This window comes from Vulpes lagopus, chromosome 19, assembly GCF_018345385.1.
Source record: "Vulpes lagopus strain Blue_001 chromosome 19, ASM1834538v1, whole genome shotgun sequence".
Taxonomy (NCBI): Eukaryota; Metazoa; Chordata; class Mammalia; order Carnivora; family Canidae; genus Vulpes; species Vulpes lagopus.
Genome location: NC_054842.1, coordinates 33302245 through 33324893, shown reverse-complemented (window position 1 = coordinate 33324893; position 22649 = coordinate 33302245). Strand labels below are relative to the sequence as shown.

The following is a 22649-nucleotide window of genomic DNA, read 5'->3' as shown; positions in this document are numbered from 1 at the left end:
TGCCATTGTGATACCATGCTATCTACCTTGTCAAAATGGGTTACAGGCTTGGGACCTAGTGCCACTGTATGTGTTCTTCAGTGGCCTGCAGTGCCCTTACCCTTTGGTTAACTTATGTTCATCTTTTAATCTGAAATGGCATTTAAAAGGTCCCTCATTCCTAGTGCCTGAGTAACCACCATTTTCAAAAAAATTCATTTAAATGATCTCTACATCTGATGTAGGACTCAAATTCATGACCCTGAGGATCAAGAGTCACAAGCTCTTTAGAATGAGCCAGCCACGTGCCCCACATCCATCCCTCTCTATCAAGTAAGCTCCATGTCCAGCATGGAGCCCAACGTGGGGCTTGAACTTATGACTCTGAGATCAAGACTTGAGCTAAAATTGAGCCACCCAGGCGACCCGTTAAAATTTTTAAAAATTTTAAAATTCCAGTTAAATACAATGTAATATTAGTTTCAGGTGTACAGTATAGTGATTCATCACTTGTATACAATACCTGGTGCTCATCACGAAAAGTACACTTTAAGAAGTGGGATTAAGATCCCCACCATCATCTTTTATTTAGATGCCTGCAAGGGCTTCCTTATTTGTCTCCCTGCTTTAACCACTACTGATCTAAAGATTACCCTCAAAAAATGTAAGTGGGATTATATTACTTCCTTAACTCTTTTTCAATAGCTTCCCGAGGACCTGCATGATCTGGGCCCTATCTTTCCAGCCACATTTCTCTCTTTTCTCATTATATTCCAGCCATACCGGTCTTTTAAAAAATGTCCTCAACACGTTTCCTGCCTCAGAGCCACTTACGTTTTTCTTCCTCTACCTAGAACATTTTTGCTCCCTGCTTTTTTCATACCTATTTCCTTCTCAACCTTTAGGCTCTCAACACCTCAGGAAATTTCTTTGGCACCTTAAATCACAATTCTCTCTCCATTACTGATTTACTGTTTGTTTCCTTCACAATTATATAGTTGTCTTCCTCACTTGACTATAAAGTGTCCATTTTCCAACTCACTGATTTCATTGGGCTACATATAGTATAGTAACTGGCAGTAGGTGCTCAAAATGATGAATAAAAAGTGACGTCCTAATGTGCATTGTGAAATGATGTGTCAAGTTGTCAGGGAAGGGTGGAGTAAAATGGTGTGTGCAGAGGTACTCTTGAAGTCACTGAAGTCAGAACTCTTAAGAGTCTAAACTTTATTCTGTTCTCTAGGAATTTCTGAAGGAGACAGTTAACATTCCTTCTAAATGACCACTTCCAGGTTTACTTGTAGGTAACTGGGATTCCTCTGAGCATAATTGAAGGTTATTTTATGAAGTATTCTGTAAATTTAATTGGCTATTTCTGAATGAGTAGCAGGGTCAGAGGATTGAAGCAGAACTCCTACGGTTCACAAATAGTTCACTAGGAAGCTTAGTATTGAGAACAAATTATTTAACCTAGTATTAACATAATGTTGTTAGCATAAGGGAAAATAACAGGTATTTTTGCTAGCAGTATGTTTGCCTTTAGAAATCTGTTTCCCTAAGTAGTTAGTTTCCCTCTCAGATAAGCAATTTCTGGGCAAAAGTATTAAGGCTGGTTTTGCAGATTCTTGGAATAAATAATGACCGGCACATATATGGTCAAAAAAGGATTTGTGTGGTTTAAGGGTGTTATCTGGGAATTGTGGTTTGATTTCATTTTTGGGATTCTATTTGTAGGGGTAAAGGGATAGAATATTTGATTTAGGGTTTGAGAAAATCATATGCTGGCTATAAGCATAGAATGAAATGTTAAGTAGTTCTTTAATTTGGAGTCTTATAAAACTTTAGAAATAGGAGTGGATGAATCTTACCTTTATAGTTTTAAATCTTAAATCACTTATATAAAATGGATTTACTGAAATTACCTATAAAGTTGGATATTTGGTTTAGTGCATTGCCTTGTTGACCCATTCATTAACTAGAAAATCTTTTGTTTCAACTCTTGTTAAAGTTTGTTAATATACACCATCTACTTTCTTGCCTCAGAAGGTTGATCTCACTTCATGTTTGGTCTCTTGCAGTTCCCTAGGGTCATGAGCCCTCAATTGTTTATTCTTTTTTTTTAATTAAAAAATATTTATTTATTCATGAGAGACACACAGAGAGAGGCAGAGGCACAGGCAGAGGGAGAAGCAGGCTCCATGCAGGGAGCCCGATGTGGGACTTGATCCTGGGTCTCCAGGATCACGCCTTGGGCCAAAGGCGGCGCTAAACCACTGAGCCACCTGGGCTGCCCCAATTGTTTATTCTTAGTCTGCATGTAGATAGTATAAAAATTTGGGTTAAATATATTTGAATCATGAACTTGGAGGGATAGGGTCTCATTCATTTTTATTACTAACCACAATGCCTGGCATTGAGTACCAGTGAATCTCTATTGAAATAAAATTGGGTTTTGTCTTGTTTTGCTGAGTGCCAGAAAAATTAAAACATGTTAAATTCAGGTCCATATAAAGCTGCTGTTTACTGAGGACTATTAAACATGATTCAGAATTTTTCTACTTGTAAGATTATATCTCATGCTGTAGATTAATTCCTTTCATTGCTTCTTTCTCTCTTCTCATGTCACTGTTACATACACACATGTTACCTTGCCTTCCCCCACTGCTCCTCTGTTAAATTCTCCCACTTTGTTGAGGACAGTCAGGCTGCACACAACCCTTTACTCCACACTTGACTCTTACTCATTCCTAGAAGATGATCTAGTGGGTTTTGGGCTGGCCTTTGCCTACAGTACCTTATTTTCCAGTGTTGATGGAAGTAAATGTACAACTATTACAAAGAGTAATTCATAGAAGTTTAATATAAAGGAAAAAGCAACTTTTAAAAACATTCTGGAGTAAACAGTTCTACATTTTCTAAATGTCCAATAATAGAGAAGTGGATGTGAGTTATTGCTTGAGAAAACACTTCTGAAGCATTAAAAGTCATTCAGTAACATTCAGTGTCAAAAAGAAATACACTAAAAGTGTAAATAATGGTTATCTCTGGATGACTGAACCAAGGGTGATTTTAATCTCTATTTTCCAATTTTTCTGCAGCAAGCCTCTATTTAGTAATCAAATAAAGACATTCGGAATAAAAAAAGCAAATTGTGTTCAGTCTAGGTTAATCAAATGTAAAGCTGTTGGTGAAATACCAGAATATCCTGTAAGAAATGTTTTCAGATAACGTAAAATATTCTTAACTAAAAATATGAAGTAATCATATATTTGCCAAATTACCAGAAAGGTTTGTTTTTAATATTGTAGGTCTCAGCTTCCTAAGGTAAGGACCCTTTAGCCTGCTTTACATAATTTTTTTGTATTGCAGAATAATTTCTGCAATAATTTCTTTATTGAAGAAATCATAAGAATGTTAATTATAAATTTGACATCCTAACCTGTTCTCTTCATATAGGTGGCACACACAGTTGAATGTAACTAGTACCCTGTCTCTCTTGTTTCCCCTATGATCATTCATTACCTTGACTTTATACAAATGCTGTTAAATGTTTTAAGATCATGTCGTGTGCTAGATGTGATAATTCACAATGTCTGCAGCCTCAGTGTTTGCAGTCTTTCACCTCACTCATACCTGGAGTCATTAGTAGGTTATTATTAAAGGCTTTATTCAAGTACCAGCCTTGAATTAGGTGGTAGAGGTACCTGACAAAGTCTACCTATGATGTTTGTTAGATGGTAAAGTAGATGGGGAATTTCAAGTTGTTTTGGGAGGGTCAAGTTGTCTGGATTCTTGTAGTTATCCTGTAGTGAGGGTGGCTGTTGAATGACTGTTGCCTTCTATGTCACTCAGTAAACATTTGCTAAGGATCTCCTACATCCCTAACATTTTGCCAGGTGCTAGGATTAAAAGATGAATAAAACTGTTCTTTGTGGGTGCCTGTCTTTGGGGGTTGCTCAGTAGGTTAAGTGACGACGGACTCTTGATTACAGCTCAGGTCTTGATCTCAGGGTTGTGAGTTCAAGTCCGAAGTTGGGCTCTGTACTAGGTGTGGAGGCTGCTTAAAAAAAAAAAAAAATTGTTTTTCTTTGCCCTGGAGAAGCCCAGGTTCTTGTGGAAACACAAACAACTCCATTTTTCTCAGCACTTATATGCTTGACACCGTTGGATGCATTACAGATATATAATTCTCAGTATAGTCCTGTTGTTTTATGCAGTATATTTATTGTGTGTCAAATGTGTGCCATGTACTTTGTCCTGGAAATGAAGGGAATAAGGTAGGTAGTGGAATGGTAATGTTACAGCTGATTAAATTCTAGTTCAGAGAGGTTATGTAATTATGGCGACAATCACAGAAGTGGTAGTAACAATAGCTAATGTTCATTGATTACAGAGCTACTATCCTTAAGGGCAAAGTACAAGGATACTATACACATTGTCTTAATTCTTTAAACAGCTTAGTGTGACAGGTGGTACCCTCATTGTATAGGTGATGCTGAGGCTTGGATGCCTGGGATTACACAGCTAGTTAAGTGAAAGAGCAAAGATCTGAAATTAATTAGGTTTGTCTAACTCTAAATTCCATGCTCTTAGCCATGATGTTATGTTGCATCTCTTCCCAAACAAGGAGTAGTAACAATAGTAATAGCTACTATTCATCAGGTATCTACTATGTGCCAGGTGTTTAGATATATTATCTTAGATTCTCACCACCATCTTGGAACATAGTTGCTGGAGTCTTCTGAAACTGAGCCTGAGGAGTCAGATAACCTGTCCAGCTGGTGAGTGGTAGGTAGAACCGGATCTGTCTGGCTCCTTTCTAAGCCTCTGCTCTTTCCATAGTACCAACCATTCTTTCTCCATTGCTAGTATCTGAATCTGGTATATTTTGTTTGACAGACTCACTCTGATGTATTTGTAATTCCTCTTGAGATGAAGCCCTAGGTGGTGTAACCCTGGGATTCAGGGTCTGGCCTTACTTTTGGACATATCACTCAGCTATTAACTCTAAACAGATCTTCCTTTTCCTTTAACATTCTAGTTCTCTATAGGCTGTGGCTGTTGTAAACCTTCTCTTCAGGACTTCATCACCCACATGTGCTCTATGGAGGTCTTATCTCCTATAACATGAGGAGTGTCCAGCAGAAGCCTCTCATACACACTGGTCAAATTTCATTACAACTGGTCTCTGCATCTCCTCTCTTGACCCCTCCCTTTTTCTTCAGTCTGCGACCCTTTGCCTCTCCTCTCTCCTCTCCAGGCACAACCTGAGCACTACAACTGGAAAAAACTTGTTTGAGCCAGTTAGTTTTTCTCTTTAGCTGCCATCAGTTTTTCTTTTTAGAGTAACAAACTTCTAAGTGTTTATGCCTATCTCTGTTTTCTCCTTTCTTTTATAGCAGGTTACAAAACAGTACGTAATATAAATTCCATTTTTATAAAACATTGTCTATTTGCATTGAAATGTCTGGAAGGGAAGAAAGGCTGTCTCTGAATGGTGGATTTTAAGTGAAGTTTTTTGTTTATCTGTATTTTCTACCTCTTCTGCTGTGAATACTTACCACCTATGCATTATCTATTTAAACATATTACCTATGTAAACATAAGGGAGATAACTTTTTTCCTATTTATTAAAGTAATACATGCTTGTTTTATGAACCTTATAAATTACAGACCAGTATAAGAAAACAAACTACTTGTAATCCCATGGCCCAGAGTTATGTTGTAGCCTTATCTTTAGCTTGCATATATAGATGTACACGTTTGTAATGATGAAATAATTACAATTTTCTAACCCCCAGTGTGTTTTGTGTAAACACAAATTCCAATGTTTGCATAATATGACACTGTATACTGTGACTTATTGAGCCATTCTATTACTGTACATTTTTGTTACTTTGAATTTTTAAATATAGAATGACCAGTGACAAATGCCAATTGTTTGGATAGAACAAATCTATTCAAATTTTTGATTATTTACAAACTAGAATTATGAATCAAAGGGTATAAATTCAGGCTGTTATATACTGTCAAATTACTTTCCAGGGAGGTTGGGCCAATTTGTTTCTACCAACAATATCTGAAAGTGTTTGTCTTACTGCATAGTGAGCCTAGAGTGAGATGGTACTGCAGTGTGCTTCCTCTTTGAGAAGAATTTTAAGAATACTTTAATTGCATCTGTCTGTTTTCCCGCTTACTCAGGGATCCTGTCGATCCTATCTGTGTTCACCAATATCTGATAATGCTTAGTATACAGTAGAAATATAAACACATACTGAATTAATATTATCTTTTAACAAATTATCTTTTAAAGAATTGCTGCCATTTTCATAAGCTAAAAACTTTTTGACTCTTGCTTTTTTACAAGTTTTACTGAAATACAATTTACATGTAATTCACTGACCTTAAAGTTCAATATGTTTTAGTAAAATTTTTTTTTTTTAGTAAATTTTTACATTTGTGCAATCAACAGCACAATCTAATTTTATAACACTTTAATCCCTCCATCCATCCCACCACTCCCTTGTGCCTGTTTGCATTCACTCTTATTTCTGGAACTAGGCAACTACTGATCTATTTTCTGACTCTAAAATTTGGTCTTTTCTAGAAATTTCTTATAAATGGAATCATATAATATGCAGTCTCTAGTGTTTGGCTTCTTTCACACAGAGTGGTTATTTTTGAGAGACTCATCCATCGCATGTATTCTTTTATTTATTGAGGTATAATTGATACACAATGAATTGCTCATACTTACAGAATCTGACTTTTGTATATACCTGTAAAAGCATTACAACATTTAAGATCATGAAAATATCCATTCCCCTGCCTCCCAACCAAAGTTTACTCATGCCCCTCCATAATCACTGCTCCCTTTCTCAGGTAACCACCAATTTGCTGTCGTGATGATAGATTAATTTGCATTTTCTAGAATTTTAAATAAATGGAATCAAATGGGTCACACATACTTTTTTGTTTAGCTTCTGTCATTTAGTTTGAGATCCATCTATATTGTGTTTATCAACAGTTCATTCTTCTCATTGCTGAATAGCATTCCATCTTATGTATATATTATATTTTATCAATTCACCAGTTTGATGTATATTTGGATCATGCCCAGTTTTGGGCAGCTATGAATAATGCTATAAACATTCATGTACAAGCCTTAGGGTGAACATTTTTCTTTGGCAGATTCATAGGAGTGGAACTGCTGATTCATTGGATAAGTGCATGATTACTTGTTAAGAAATTGCCAAACTCATCTAAGGAAGCTATATAATTTTACCTTTCATTAGTCCAATGAATGAGGTTCCAGCTTCTCCATATCGTTGTTAACTAGTGATTTTAGTTGGTCTGATGGCTAGGTGGTATATTTCACTGTGGTTTTAATTTGCATTTTCCTAATGTCTAACAATGTAGAACATCTTTTCATATAATTATTTGCTGTTTGTATCTCTAGTTGTTTATTCAGATCTTTTGTCTGTTTAAAAGTTAGGTTATTATATCTTTTTATTGTTGAACTATAAGAATTCTTTATATTTTTGGGTATGAGTCCTTTATCAAGATGTTTTAGAAGTATTTTCTCTTAGTCTTCATTTTCTTAATGGTGCCTTTTGAAGCAATAGTTTTTAATTTTGAAGGAAATCCAATTTGTCAGTATTTTTTATTGCTCTTGCCTAACCCAAGGTCAAAATGATTTTCTCCTGTTTTATTCTAGAAGCTTTAAGGTTTCTCCTCTCACATTTAGGTCTTTTATTCATTTTGAGTTCTAATATATGGTATGAGGTATGGATTTTGGGAGGTCTTTTTTGGGTGGCATATGGGTATCCAGTGATTTTAACATAATTTTTGAAAAGATCATTCTTTCTTCACTGGTTGAAAATTAATAATTGGCCATCCATATTGGGTCTATTTCTAGGGTGTCTTAATTGATCTATTTTTATATATGCCAGTGCTACAATGTAATTGTTTTATAGTAAATTTGAAATCAGGCAACCTGATCCTTCAGTTTTGTTCCTTTAAAAAAAAAAAGAGTTTGGCTATTCTGGGTACTTTGCATTTCTACATAAATTTTAGGATGAATTTACCAATTTCTACAACAAAAACCTGCAGGGATTTTAATAGGGAATTCATTAAATCTGGATTTGGAGGAACTGACATTTTAACAGTACTTAATTTTCTAATCCAATTTAGATCAGCATCATTTTTGCAGTTTTCAGTGTACAAGTATTATAGTTCTTTGGTTATATTTATTCTTAAATATTTTGTTCCTTTTGATACTAATATGAACGGAATTATTCTTTTTATTTGAATTTCCCTAATGGATTGTTCACTGTACATGGAAATACAACTAATTTTTGTATATTGAACTTATATTCTGAGGTCTTGCTAACTACTAACTCATTAGTCTTGGTAGCTTTCAGGTAGATTCTTAGTATTTTCTGCTTCAAGGTTACATAATCTATGAATAGACAGTTTTACTTCCTCCTTTACAATCTGAATACTTTCAAAGTCTTTTTCTTGTCTTACTGCAGGAGATAGGACACTCAGTTACAATGCTGAATAGAAATGATGGATAGAAACATCTCTACTTTGTTCTTGATCTCAGGGGGAAGGCATTCAGTATTTCACCATAAGAATGATGTTAACTGTAAATGCCTCTTAGCCAGTTAGGAAAGTTCCCTTCTATCCTTATATGGGTGAGAATTATTGCGATTGGATGTTGGATTTTGTCAAATGCTGTTTTGTGTGTCCATGTAGATGACTGTGTGTTTTTTGCCACTTATTAATATGGTATATTAAATCAATAGATTATTGGATGTCAGTCAGCCTTCTGTTTCTGGGATAAACCCCACTTACAGTATATAGTCTTTTTTTATATGCTGCTGGATTTGATGTGCTAATATTTTATAATAATTTTTGTATTGATGGCCTTGAGGGTTGTTGGTTTGTAGCATTCATTTCTTCTGGTATTTTTGTCTGGCTTTGGTATCAAGGTAGTATTGGCTTTATAAGACAAGTTTGGAGGTGCTCCCTCTTACTGTTAGTTTATGAAAGTCTTTGTTAAAGACTGGTATTATTTTTTTCCCCTTAACTATTTGACAGAATTTATCAGTGAAATCATCTGGACCTAGACTCTTCTTTTGGTAAAGACTTCTAATAATCAGTTCACTATCCTTACTTCGATATAGTCTATTCTGATTTTCCATTTCTTCTTGAGTCAGTTTTGGTAATTTGAGTCTTTCTAGGATTGTCCTATTTCATCTAAGATGTGAAATTTATTGGGACAAAGTTCATAATATTTCTTTATAATTATTCGAGGTTCTGTAGTGTCTATAGTGATGCCTCCTCTATTCTTGATTTTGTTAATGTATGCCTTCTCTTTTTTTCTTGATCCAGATAAAAATTTACCTTAAAAAAAATATCTTTACAAAGAACCAACTTCATGTCTCAAGAATTCTTTGTTTTCCTATTTTCTGTTTCATGGATTTCTACTCTGATCTTTATTTTCTTATTTCTACTTATTTTGGATCTGGTTTGCTCTTTTTTTCTAGCTTCTTAAGGTAGAAGTTTATATTATTTGATGTGAGTTAGACCTTTCTGAGGCTTCTCTAAACATTGTTTTAACTGCACCTCATACATTTTCATATGTTCTTTTATTTTCATTCATTTCATGATAATGAGAAAGTTCCCGGTGGTTTCTTCTTTGACTCATGTGTCTTTAGAAGTATTTAATTTCCAGATATTATGGGATTCCCAGATTCCAGTTATTCATTTCTTCTTTAATTTTACTATGTCAGACAACATACTTTATTTACTGTAATCCATTTGAATTTATTGGATCTTATTCACTTATCATATGGTCTGCCCTAGAGGAGCTTCACATGCATTTGAAAAAAAATGCAGATTTGCTGCTGTTTTGTGGAGGGTTTCTCTCTAGATTTATTTGGTATAATATACTGTGTTGTTCTAGTCTTTTGTATCCTTATTGTTTCTAGTTCTATCAGTTACTGAAAGAGGAATGTTGAAATCTCCAACTGTCATTGTTGAACTGTCTTGCAATTTTTGTTTCATATATTTTGGGAGCTCTGTTAAATGTTTAAATATATTTAAAATTGTTATAATTTAGCTATTGCATTTTAATTGGTGTGTGAATTTTCATGTTTATTTCCTGGGTGAAATTTCTGCCTTTACTGTTTTAGAAGTGGTCATTATTTATGTTCTTACTATTGATTTTAAAGAATCTGATTTATAAAAGAACACTACTAGTCATATGATGCAATCCAATTTGCCTTTTAGGGTTGTAAATACAGAATTTGTCACTTTTTAAGTATATTCAGATCTATAAATGATTTCCTTATAAATTCCTCCCATTTCTTTTAAGCTTTTTAAGTCTTTATTTATATGCAGACATTAGTTTAATATGTACTTTTTTCATTACAGAGAGATAACATTTTATTGAATAGTCTTTTCTTGACAGTCAAGACACTTACCTTTATCATATACATACCCTGTATCCTACAACACTTTTCTTTCCCAAACTCACTGCTATTCTTGTATATTTATTGTTCTGTGTGAATTTTAGAATTATCAAGTTCCACAACATATTCTGGGGGATTATGTCAAATTAATAAATTAATCTTAATATGGCAAATAGTCATTGTATCTTTTGATGAAAGTTTGTATTTTCTTTATATATATTTTCCAAGTCATCTTTTTTTCTCGATTATTAATGAATGGGACTTTTTCCCCTATTGTATTTTTTGCTGGTTATTTCTGGGGTGTGGGATTCATAACCTTTATCATAAACAATGTACTCAGCTTAAGTTTGCTAATTTTTAAGATTTTTTTTCCAAACCAAAAAATGTATTAAATTTTATCATATGCCTTCAAAGAATCAATTTATATTTCCTGTTTCTTTCCATCTTCAATCTGTTAATGGCAGACTGTACAAAGTTAAACCACCGTAGCAATCTTGGGATAAAACCCACTTACTTGTGATGTATTCTTTTATATGTTGGTAGTTTTGATAAGTTATTTAACCTTTTGTTGTTCAGTTTTCATATCTGTAAAATGGGGATAACAGTATCTACAAAATAAGGTTTTTGTGAGCACCTAGTGAATTATTATATTTAGAATAGTGCTTGGCACATAGTACACTTTGTGTGTATATGTTTATAAATTAACAGATTTATTTTTGTTTAAATAAAATGGCTTAATTTCTCCCTTTTATGTACTTGGGTCTGTTTTGTCATCCTCATGCATTTTGAGAGGATAGCCTAATCAATTTATTTTAGTCTATAAGCTATAAATTTCCCCTTGTCCAGATCCCATAAGTTTTAATAAATATTATGCATAGTTCTAGAAAGACTATAATTTGTACTTTGACTTCTGCTTTAGCGGTTATTTTGAAATATATTAATATTTTTTTAGCTTTATTTTTAACTTCCTAGGTAGGTGTGTTTTAGTTTTTAGTTAATTTCAGGCTGCATTTTAAGTTGCAATTTCCTTCATGCCTTAATTAATAGGCACTTCTGTCATGGTTCCATGTGTATTTGCTGGCTACCAGGTATACTTTTGAGTACCTCTATAAAAGCCTACTAATTCTATATAATTATTTTTTGGCCTCTTTGATTTGTTGGTTTTTACATGGCTGTAGATGCCAATTTTTTTATGCCAATTTTTCCTTATATTTCTATCAGATTTATTTTATATACTGCATAAAGTTCATAACTTATTTTCATTGCCAACTGCTGAAATACTGAAACATCTCTTTTAAAGCTTTGAATTCTACTTGTTTCATTAATGTTACCATAACTGACCTACTCTTGTTACTACATTGGACTCTTACCCCTTAGGGATGAATCTAAATAATAGTATACAGTTTGATTTTTAATCCAATGTGAATTTTGTGATTGATACTATATTTGGACTTATTTTAGCCATTTATTTTGTACTATTCTTTTGTCTACTATAGTGGACATCTGTTCCTTTATTGGCATAGTATATTCCCCTCTTTTTTGGCCATATTTTCTAATTTCTCTTAGGAAAACCTGTGGTTTGGACAGACCTGATTCCTGTACAAGCCTAGTTCTAGGCCTTACTCCTTTAGGAACTGGTTCAGGGATTGGACCCAAACTAAGCCAGTTAGAGTCAAAGGGGACACAAATCCTAGGCTTTTGCTGGAGCTTAGGGGAAAGGGATTTTCTCTTTTATTTGAACTTGAAGCTATCAGGTGATCATCTTGCTGCCACATATGAATAACTTGATATAAGTGAAAAGATGAAAGAAAAACCACTATGTAAGAGATGAAAGAGAAAAAGTCTGAGTCTCTAAAGTAAGTTCTACCCCTGGACTTGTCAGTTATGTAAGCCTGCCTATGTATATATTTTTGCTTATGGCAATTTGAGTTTAAGTTAAGTCACTTGCCACCAAAAAAAAAGGATGCTGATTAACACATCTGCTTCTTAGTAGATTGAGTTTTCTTTACTGAATTTTTTCCACTTTATTGTTTTTTCTAAAAATTGATTAGAAAGTTTTCCATTTTTTAAATTCTCTTAGTGATTGAGCTTAAATTTTTAACACATACTTTTAACTCTAGTCATTGTTATAGAAATATAAATTATCAGCATCAATATTCTCTACTCTAATAAAGATTCATAGTATATTACCCCAACCTCCTTTTACTCCTAACAGTCTGTGATCAATATTTAGTTCTAAGAATAAATTTTACTAATTTTGTTGCTCTGATTACTTGCATCCCACTGTTTCCTCTAGAATCCATTTACCTTCTTGCTGAAGAATATCCCTTAATACTTCTTTCAGAGATAGTCTGTGGAAGTTAAGTTTTTTGCATCTTTGGATGTCTGAAAAGGTGTTTATTAGGTCCTCACATATAAGTAGGGATAGAATTCTAGATTCAAAGTTATTTTTCTTTGTAGTATTTGAACGATAGTGCTCCATTTTTTTTTTGGGTTCACTTTGTGGTAATCTGTTTTTTGTCTCTGGTAGATTTTCAGTTCTTCTATCTTTCATGTTCTGAAATTTCACTCTAGTACAGGACTGGCAAACTACAGTCTGTGGGCCAAATCTCTCTCTCCACCTTTTTTTGTTACAGCCCAGTGAACTAAGAACTGGTTTTGCCTTTTAAATTTGAAAGAAAATAATATTTTATGACATGTGAAAATGATAGGAAGTTTATATCTCATGGTGTATTAGAATTTTATTGGAAAACCGCCATTCATTTGCTTACATACTACCTAGGGGTACTGTCATACCACAATGCCAGAGCTAAATAGTTGTGACAGAACTGTAAAACCTAAAATACCCACTACCTGCCCAGAAGAAATTTGCTGATTCCTGTGTGTTTATTTTCTTAAATAGTATTTTGGGAATTATCTGGCTATTATTTCTACTAGTTTCTGCAAGGATTTCTTACCCCAGTATCATAATCAATATCCCAAATCAAAAACTTTTTAGCTGTGCCTTTTATTATTCAGCCCAATGGTTGTGTTTTTCATTAATTTTTTTTTTTTTTACTTCCAAGAAAGTGGTCAGTCTTGTTTCAAGAGTACAATATTCTCTTACCTCTCTAAAAATGGTAAATGTACTCAACTGGAGATCTTGTTCTAATTGCTGAGGTGAGTCTCCTTCCAAGGGTGAAAGTTCTTCCATTTGTTGAATATTTCATTTGTATTTGTAACTGTTTGATATCTGTCCACTTTTCTGTGTAGTTGGGAACAAACTGCTGCTTCTGTTTGCATTGGCTGCTTAGGAGGGGGCAATCTGAGGTTACTAGTATTTTCAATGAGAATGAAGGGATGGATGGGTCAGGCTGCTGGTTGTGGATATTTCAGTGGATGTGCTTTCACTGCTCCAAGATCCACACTCTTGCTTTTTGTCTTTCCTTTAAGGATAGGATGAGATATATAAAGGTTTGACCTACCTGGATGCTGCTGCTTCTGGTCTCCCTCTAGCCCTTGGTTTCAGTCAAATTCGAGTATATCACCCTTAAGTGCTGCTGCTTTTATTTGTAGCAATTATCTTCTCCGTCCTCCTGCATAGAACCTAAGCTCTGGCTCCCTCTTCAATCTTCAATCTGATCCCATCTGTTTTCCTTTAGTCCACTGAAAATTTCTCTTCCTAAGTGGTACTCTGTAGTTATTTTTAAGTGGTGTGAGAGACTGAAATAGTACATTTTTAGACTACCTCCTTAAATGAGAAGCTGTTCTAAATTGTAGTTCCTATTTAGAAGTCCACTGTAGTTTTGTTTGTAGTCTAGTATGTATTTTGTAGATGGTCTATGGACAAAACCCACAAAGGTATTTTATCTATTTTCAGGGAATAGTTTGCTATGGCTGCAAATAATAAGTTCCAATTTCTTTTTGCAGTTTTTGTTTCAGATGCACTGCTTTTTATGAGGGTTCATTTTTTTTTTAATTCAACCTTTGTTGTCTTCCAGAATTGAATCCTTTTCTTTTAATAAGTGAGTTTATTCCATTTACATACACTGATCTAAAAATACTTGCTTTACTTCTGTCATCTTTATGCTTTGTGGTCTGTGTTTTCATTTTGTGTGTACATGTTTTCTGATTGAATTAGAACACTTAGAGTCTGGCTTTGGTTTTTCAAGTGTTTATTTTAATTAGTATTCCTAAACTCTCATTTTGACTTACAGCTTTAAAGGCTATGTATGGAGGCCTTGCCAATGAAATTTACACGTTTTCTTTCTCCTCTCCACCTCCCATTTTCAGTTACATTGTTACTTCTAGGATGTTTTACATATATTTCTTCCTCTTCTCTACATTCCAGTTTCAGCTGTTATTTTTTCCAGACTATTATGTTCTTATCTCTATTCTTTCTACATTTGAATGGATCAAATGCTGTTATTTCTTTTTCACAGTGGTTGCTCCATTTCCGGGCTCTTTATTTTGGTTTGGTTTGTTTCTTGGTTTTATGCTTATGTCCTTTTTAAAGAAGAGCTCATGGGTGCTATATTCCCTTCAGTTCTTATGTGTTTGGAAATACCATTTGTTCTTTCATGCTTGAATGTCATCTTGGGTTAGTATAAAATTTGGGGCTGTAGGGGTGCCTGGGTGGCTCATTCGGTTAAGTACTTGCCTTCAGCTCAGGTTATGATCCTGGGATCAAGCCTCTGTCTGGCTCCCTGCTCGGCAGGGAGCCTGCTTCTCCCTCTCCCTCTGCAGTTTCCCCTCCTTGTTCTCCCTCTGTAGGTCTTGCTCACTCACTCTCTCAAATAGATAAATAAAATCTTTAAAAAAATAAAATTTGGGATTATATAATTTCTCTGAGAAGGTTGTATATATAGTTTCATGGTCTTCCAGTATTCAGTTTTACTATGGAGGTATCTGAGGCAAGGGTGATTTTTTTTCCCCCTTGTCTGATGACTTGACTTTTGTAAAAAAGGGAAAAATGGGGCACCTGGGTGGCTCAGTCGGTTAAATGTCTGTCTTCAGGTCAGGTCATCATCCTGGAGTCCCTGCTCAGTGGGGAGTCTGCCTCTCCCTCTGTCCCTCACACCCTGCTTGTGCTCTCACTCTTTCTCCCTCTCAAATAAGTAAAATCTTAAAAAAAAAAAAAAAAAGGAAAAAACCCCTTAAATAAACTTTTATGTCGTTGAATTCTGGCAAATTCAACATATATATGGAGAATCAATCATTATCAGAATTTTCTGGATATGGTGTGACTCCTGACCTTTCTAGATTTCAAGTCTTGTTTTATTTTTATTTTTTAAGATTTATTTATTTATTCATGAGAGGCACAGAGACATAGGCAGAGGGAGAAGCAGGCTCCTCGCAGGGAGCCTGATGCGGAATTTGATCCTGGATCCCGGGATCATGACCTGAGCTGTTGGTAGGCACCCAACCGCTAAGCCACCCAAGGGTCCCTCAAGTCTTGTTTTATTTTTAAAAAAGCCTTTATTGGAATCTTTTGGTTCCATTTGCTCTGTTGTCTAATACATATAACTTATATCCCTGTTGTTTTCCTTACATATACCTAATTTTCTTTTTGTTCTGCTATTCCATTCTATTTGGTCTTTTAAAGTCTTTCTCCACATCTCTATTTTTTTTGTTACAGTAATCAAGAAATATATATCCACAAAATGATTTTTAATGTTTACATGGAATTGTACTATATATATGTAGGATAATTTTATTACTCCTATCAGTGAAAAGTTGGAGGCAATCTATTTATTATAAACATCTACACATGCTCTTAACAGTATTGATACTGCTTCATAAGTAGACTATGGATGCTCAATGCCAAAAAATTTAGATCATGCTTGTGAATATACTCACCTGTGTTTTCTGATTCAGTAAGGCTTAAAATAATGAGTGATGAAATGATTTTTATGGGTTTCTGGGTCAATGATAAAAATGAGATCTCAGTTTTGTGGCTAAGAATATTAAGGAAATCTCTAGATTAAAGAAAGTGGTTTGGTAATGGCTTCTTTAATACTCTCCAAAAAGATATTGAAGACTTAATGGTAGTTGTGTAAAATGTACAATCTCTGTGGAGGGCTACCTGACATTGTGTACTGAACTGGATATTTCATTTTTATCCTTCTAGATCTACTCTTCATTTAGTTTGTGCCCCAGGAGGCTGATCCAGATGGACCACATCAGTTAGTTGTCTTATCTTCCGGTTTCTTGTTGGAAGCTAATGGGAAGTACCAGCAGAATACGAAGGGATATAAAGAAAGTGTAATTGGGTATTTATTCTAGCAGCTCTCAGCTGGGTTGAGATCGTTTGACTAAATTCCCTTACTGAAGGTCACAAGTCCTGACTCTCCCCATATACTTACTCTCTTTGGGTTCTGATAATGGTTTTATCTCTTTGTCCTTTTAGGCCTAGGGGTGAAAGTGGCTCCCCACTGTTGCTAGTTCTGGGTGTCTGCATTATTTCGTGTTGGTTTCTCTAATGTGTGTTTTTGCAAGTATGCTGTTTTCTATACTTCTGGAAATATGTCCTATATATGTATAAAATGACATGTATATAAGATTATTCATTAGAACATTTTATTTCTAATAATAGCATAACTTTTCTCATAATGGTATAACTATAGATTAGAATATTATACAGCTATAAAAACTTAGAACATTCATTAGATACATGTATGGAAGAACATTCATTAGATACCTGTATGGAATAATCTCCAATTTATTGTTTTTATTAATTTTTTTCATGCACTGAAAGCCCCAAAAATATTTGTAAAGCCTCATTTATACCTTAGTAATCATAAAATACAAATGTTTTTGGTTTACCATACTGTTTTCTCAAGCTTTGTTTTTAGGTGTAATTGTTACACAAAAAATGATATGCATTTAATGAATGCATCTTGATCAATGTGGACATATGCATACATCTGTGATACCACAACCAAGGTACTAAATATACCCATCACCTTCCTTCTCTTCTGTGTATGTTTATTTTGTAGGAAGACTTGACATGAGATTTATCCTATTAACCTTTTAAAGTGCACAATACCAAATTTTAAACTGTAGGCACTATGTTGTACAGCAGATCTCTAGAATTTTCATACAAGTGTGGAAAAAACTAGGTACCAAACAATGAATGCTACCATATGTGTAAGGGAAAAAAGTAATGTAACAATGTATATGTGTATTTGCTTTTTTATTTTTTTTAAATGTAGGCTGCATACCCAGTGTGGAGCCCAACACTGGATTTGAACTTATGACCCTGAGATTGACACCTGAACTGGGATCAAGAATTGGATGCTTAAATGACTGAGCCTCCCAGGCACCCCTGAATTTGCTTCTTTCTCTATCTATCTGCCTGCCTATCTATCTATCTATCTATCTATCTATCTATCTATCTATCTATCTATCTGACAGAGTGGGATAGAGAGTCTTTTGGAAGGGTACATAAAATGATCATAGTGATTGTTGCTTCTGGGAAGGAAAACTGGGCAGTAGGAAACTTTACTATGTAATCCTTTGGTTTCTTTGAATACTAAAACATACAGATGTATTACCTATTCAAAAAATGTATTACATTAATAATTAGGATTAATTAAGAGTCTTAGAGGAACTGCTGAAGGAATCCCTAGAAGATGATGGAAAAGAGCCAACAAATTATAAAGTTGCTGAAATGTTCTAAGCAGTGAAAGTCTTGGATAATTTCTCACCATGGTCCCTTTATGGAATTAAAGTAAGCCCTATTATAAATCCCATGTAGAAGTAACTTCTTGTTCAGGGTTGAATGCACAAAACCATGTATGGTAAAGGTTTGTTTTAAAAATATATCTTTATTATTTAAAAAAGCTTCAGTTCTTTTAGCCTTGTCCTGTATTTACGGGACTTACTAACATCCCTAACAAAGTAGTATGACTCCACAATGATCTTAGCTTCCAGTGAAAAGTACAATTTTATGAAAGGAAATGGGAATGAGAAGAGTTTTCAGGAAATTAGTGAAGAAGGGAAGAGAAGACTGCTGGGAAAAATATTCAACTAAAGCTGATTATAAGGATTACTATTTTGATTTTTTAAGGTGGTTTTAATATTTCTGAGATGGTTACCCCTGTTTAAAAAGTTCTTCAAGACCCAGGGAAATTCACTCACCCTTCCTGGAACTGTGCTTGGGCAGATTCCTCTGCAACAAGAGTCTCATATTCCTCAGCTGCGAACCTGTCCCAGTCAGAAGGCTCAGGCCCCTCATTCTCAATATCCTGATTGCAAAGAGGACAGGAAACAAAAATAATCAAAGACAAACAATTGGAGATAGGTTGTTTGTTTGTTTTTAGTGATACACATTTGTGATGACCTATCTGAAAATGTTTCATCTTAACATATTAAAAGAGGTGCTAAAGTTACACTGCTGAAGTGATTTCTGTGCCTCCAATCACAAAAATTATAGTGAACTACTCGGCAGCTAATTCTTCAGATGCAGATTCTTTTGCCTGATTATAATCAGAGGCCATGCCCTGGCTCGCCTTCTCCCTGGCATTTTGCACAGCACCTATCTGGAATGATTTGTGGTTTTTGCATATGCCCACCTGAAATATACCATCCCTTTCTCTGGCACATTTTTATTGCTTCTGTAAAAGTCAGCTCAGATGTCATGTCATCTGTGCTATCTTCCTGGAAACAGCCCTTCCCCAAATAATTTCTCTGCTATACTGTATATGCTTGATTGCTACTTTTTGCTTTTTTTTAAATCTCTATTTGACCATATGTCTCTTCAACACTGTGTCTGAAATTTACTTAGCACTTGTTTTTTTTTAAGATTTTATTTATTTATTCATGAGAGAGAGAGAGAAAGAGAGAGAGGCAGAGGCACAGGCAGAGGGAGAAGCAGGCTCCATGCAGGGAGCCCGATGCGGGACTCGATCCCAGGTCTCCAGGATCACACCCCGGGCTGAAGACGGTGCTAAACCGCTCGGCCACCGGGGCTGCCCTACTGAGCACTTTTTTTTTTTTTTTATAAATTTATTTTTTTATTGGTGTTCACTTTGCCAACATACAGAATAACACCCAGCTGTTGAGCTCTTTCTAACTAAAAATGTTCTTTGCATATCAGAACAAATCTTGATATACTTTCACTTCTTACAAAGTAAAATTTATAACACAAATAGAAGAAATGAAGGGGGGGAAAGGCTATACATTTTCTTTTCCTTCTACAATATGGGCAGTATATTGGATTATATATTCCAGGTAAAATGTTTTTCCATGATTAAAATGAGCACTGCCCTTGGATGTAAGGTTAGTTATGCCTAGAAGAATGCAAATACCTAAATATTGACCATACAATGTGTTATGACAGTTAATCAATTTTAAGAACCCCTACCCCATCCTTTTAATATCTTTGAAACTGGTACACATCTTAGATTTACAATTTCTTTCTTTCTTTCTTTCTTTGCTTAAAGGGATATAAAATAATGGGCACCTCTGAGTCAATGAAACATAATTCTGACTTTAGGTTAGTGACAATGGGCCTTGATATGCTCCAAGATCAGATACAGAGACTTTGTTTCTGGAAGGTGATCTTTGTGTTCTTACTACTGTTTAGGTCAACATGTGGAAGAAAAAGAAAAGACCAAAAGTTTCCTGTAGTTGTACTCCTGCAGGACCACTGGAAACAGTCCTTTTCTATCAACATAATTTTTACTTTTCAAATAAGGGAATAGAAATATTGATATTCTGCCCTTTTTCTTTGGAACAGACCATATGATATTCAGGGTTTTTTGAGAGTCTACAGGTTAGTGTCTATTCAGGTGTAGAATGACTTCAAACTGACAGTCCTGCACAACAGTCATTAACACTTGAAAAAGTGTTATATTATCTGAGGTTTGTTCTTCATGAGAATGTCTGGTTTTCGTTATGATGGGGAGAGCTATTTACATGTCATTCTGGAAATGAATGGTACAGTTAATCCCAATATGCTTTCTAATAAAGATGTGCCTATTGATAAATATTTAATTTGGAAGGACAAATTTTTTTCAAACCTTTTAAAAACTATTTTCTAATATATATGTAAGTACACAGGCCATACAGTTCACTCAATGATAGGCAGATGGAGGTTACCTAAACTTAAAGATTAGCTGGGGGGAAAGATGAGCTCTGGGTCCATTTTTCTTTTTTCAGTATGTGATGTTATAAATGTTACGTCTTTAAAATACAAGACTCTCATAGGTAGAAATAATTTTTATCTGTAGCATACAACCCCGATACTGCAGCTCTCAAATAGAAGTTAAAACCAGTACCTTCTGGACCGCAAAGGGATCTCTCTGTTCATGGTCTAAGTATTTTTCCAGATTAAAGAAAGTGTCATAAAAGATGTGTGCCATTCTGCATCTCTTCAGATCTCGTAGTGTTATTTTGCCTATGTAAAAATAAATTGAGTAAATATCAAGAATGTTTTGGTAAGTGAAATCTTTTACTGAAGTTTAAAGATACATGTATATGCTAATTTTATTATACAAGATCCCATTTTTTTTGAGCTGAAACTGACATAAAGTTCACCATTTTAATGTACAATTCTGTGACTTTTAGTACATTCACAATGTTGTGCAAACACTACTATTGAGTTCTGTAACACTTCTTTACCTCGAAAGGAAACTCTCCATCTGTCAAGCAGACTTTTCCCAACTCCCCTTACCCCAAGCCCTGGACAACTGTTAATCTGCTTTCTCTTATGGACAAATTTTTTTCTTTATAAAGACTTACGATGGGCCAGGGCACAGGGAGAAGGAGAGAGAGAATCTCAAGCAGACTCACTGCTGAGCATGGAGCCCCATGTGGGGCTTGATCTCACAACCTTGAGATCATGACCTGAGCCAAAATCAAGAATTGGATGCTTAACCAACTGAGCCACCCAGGTGTTCCTCTATGGAAAATTTTTTTTTCTTTTCTTTTTTTTTAAAGATCTATCTATCATCTATCTATCTATCTATCTATCTATCTATCTATCTATCTATCTATCTATTCACTCATTCATTCATTCATTCAAGAGACAGCGAGAGAGGCAGAGACACAGGTAGAGGGAGAAGCAGGCTCCATGCAGGGAGCCCAACACGGGACTCGATCCCAGGACTCCAGGATCATGCCCTGGGCCGAAGGTAGGTGCTAAACCTGCTGAGCCACTCTGGGATCCCTGGAAAAATTTCTTCAATAGGATTTGCCATTAACTGCTGGTTCCACACTAATAGTAAATAAGAAATGTAAATATTTCTGTATTTCAGAAGTCAGTATGGAAGACTCTGGAAGTTATTAAAGAATTTAGGACAACCTGGGATTAAATACCCCACTCTATTACACAGGTGAAAAGTGCAAATGAACTTTTACTCAATCTTACCTTCAGTGGCTGGCTTTACCAAGTCAAGCATCTGGCACAGCAAATCATGGAATGGCAAGGGCTCAATGCCCATGGCTTCCATCCGTTCACACTGCTCCTCATAGAAGTACTCTAGCTCATACATGGAGAGTACACCGTCCCCATCCACATCCATGCAGCGGAACCAATACTCAATACTAGGAGATAAGGACACTCATTACCAATGGCCTGGTAAAGGTCTTTTACTTACCCAGATTTAGTACTGCCCATGTTTCTTTTAAAGTAAGTTAGAAAAAAAAAAAAGTAAGTTAGATGTGTATATACTTGGGACTTAGAGAAACACAGTTTTACAAAATTTGTTAGGTAAACTAGCAGATCTCTTCTTCCTATTATTTTCCCTTCCCCAGAAACAACTACTTTCAACACCTGATTATTTTGGTTTTTATACTTTCAGTTAAGATGCTTATATTATTCCTTCCTTACATTTTAGTTTCAAGAATTATATATTAATTTTGTACTATGAAAGATGAGGTTTTTAGCTCTTTTACCTCTCATTCCACTTTACTTACATGCCCTTCTGGACCCTCGTAATGGAAATTACTCAAGATTCAGAGTTTATAAGTTTTTATTTTTATCTCTTATTTGCTTAGATTTGTGTCTATGCAACTATTCAATGTCCATATCTGCCACTTTTCTACATCTACAATCAGTTGCATCAGGGTTCTTTTTTTTTTTTTTTAAGATTTTATTTATTTATTCATGAGAGACGCAGAGAAAGAGGCAGAGACAGGCAGAGGGAGAAGCAGGCTTCATGCAGAGAGCTTGATGTGGGACTCGATCCTGGGTCTCCAGGATCA

The 22649-nt window shown here is 34.9% G+C and overlaps 1 protein-coding gene across 4 annotated transcripts in view; it reads right to left on the bottom strand.

The window, feature by feature from the left end:
* Window positions 1-22649, bottom strand: part of PPP2R3A (protein phosphatase 2 regulatory subunit B''alpha) — a 213279-nt gene that overhangs the window by 5440 nt on the left and 185190 nt on the right. For all 4 annotated transcript variants that reach the window (XM_041733964.1, XM_041733967.1, XM_041733965.1 and 1 more), the window contains 3 exons: window positions 21814-21989; window positions 20723-20841; window positions 18582-18688 (listed from right to left, as the gene is read on the bottom strand). In XM_041733964.1, coding sequence (XP_041589898.1) covers window positions 18582-18688; window positions 20723-20841; window positions 21814-21989 — 402 coding nt within the window. The remainder of the gene's footprint in view (window positions 1-18581; window positions 18689-20722; window positions 20842-21813; window positions 21990-22649) is intronic.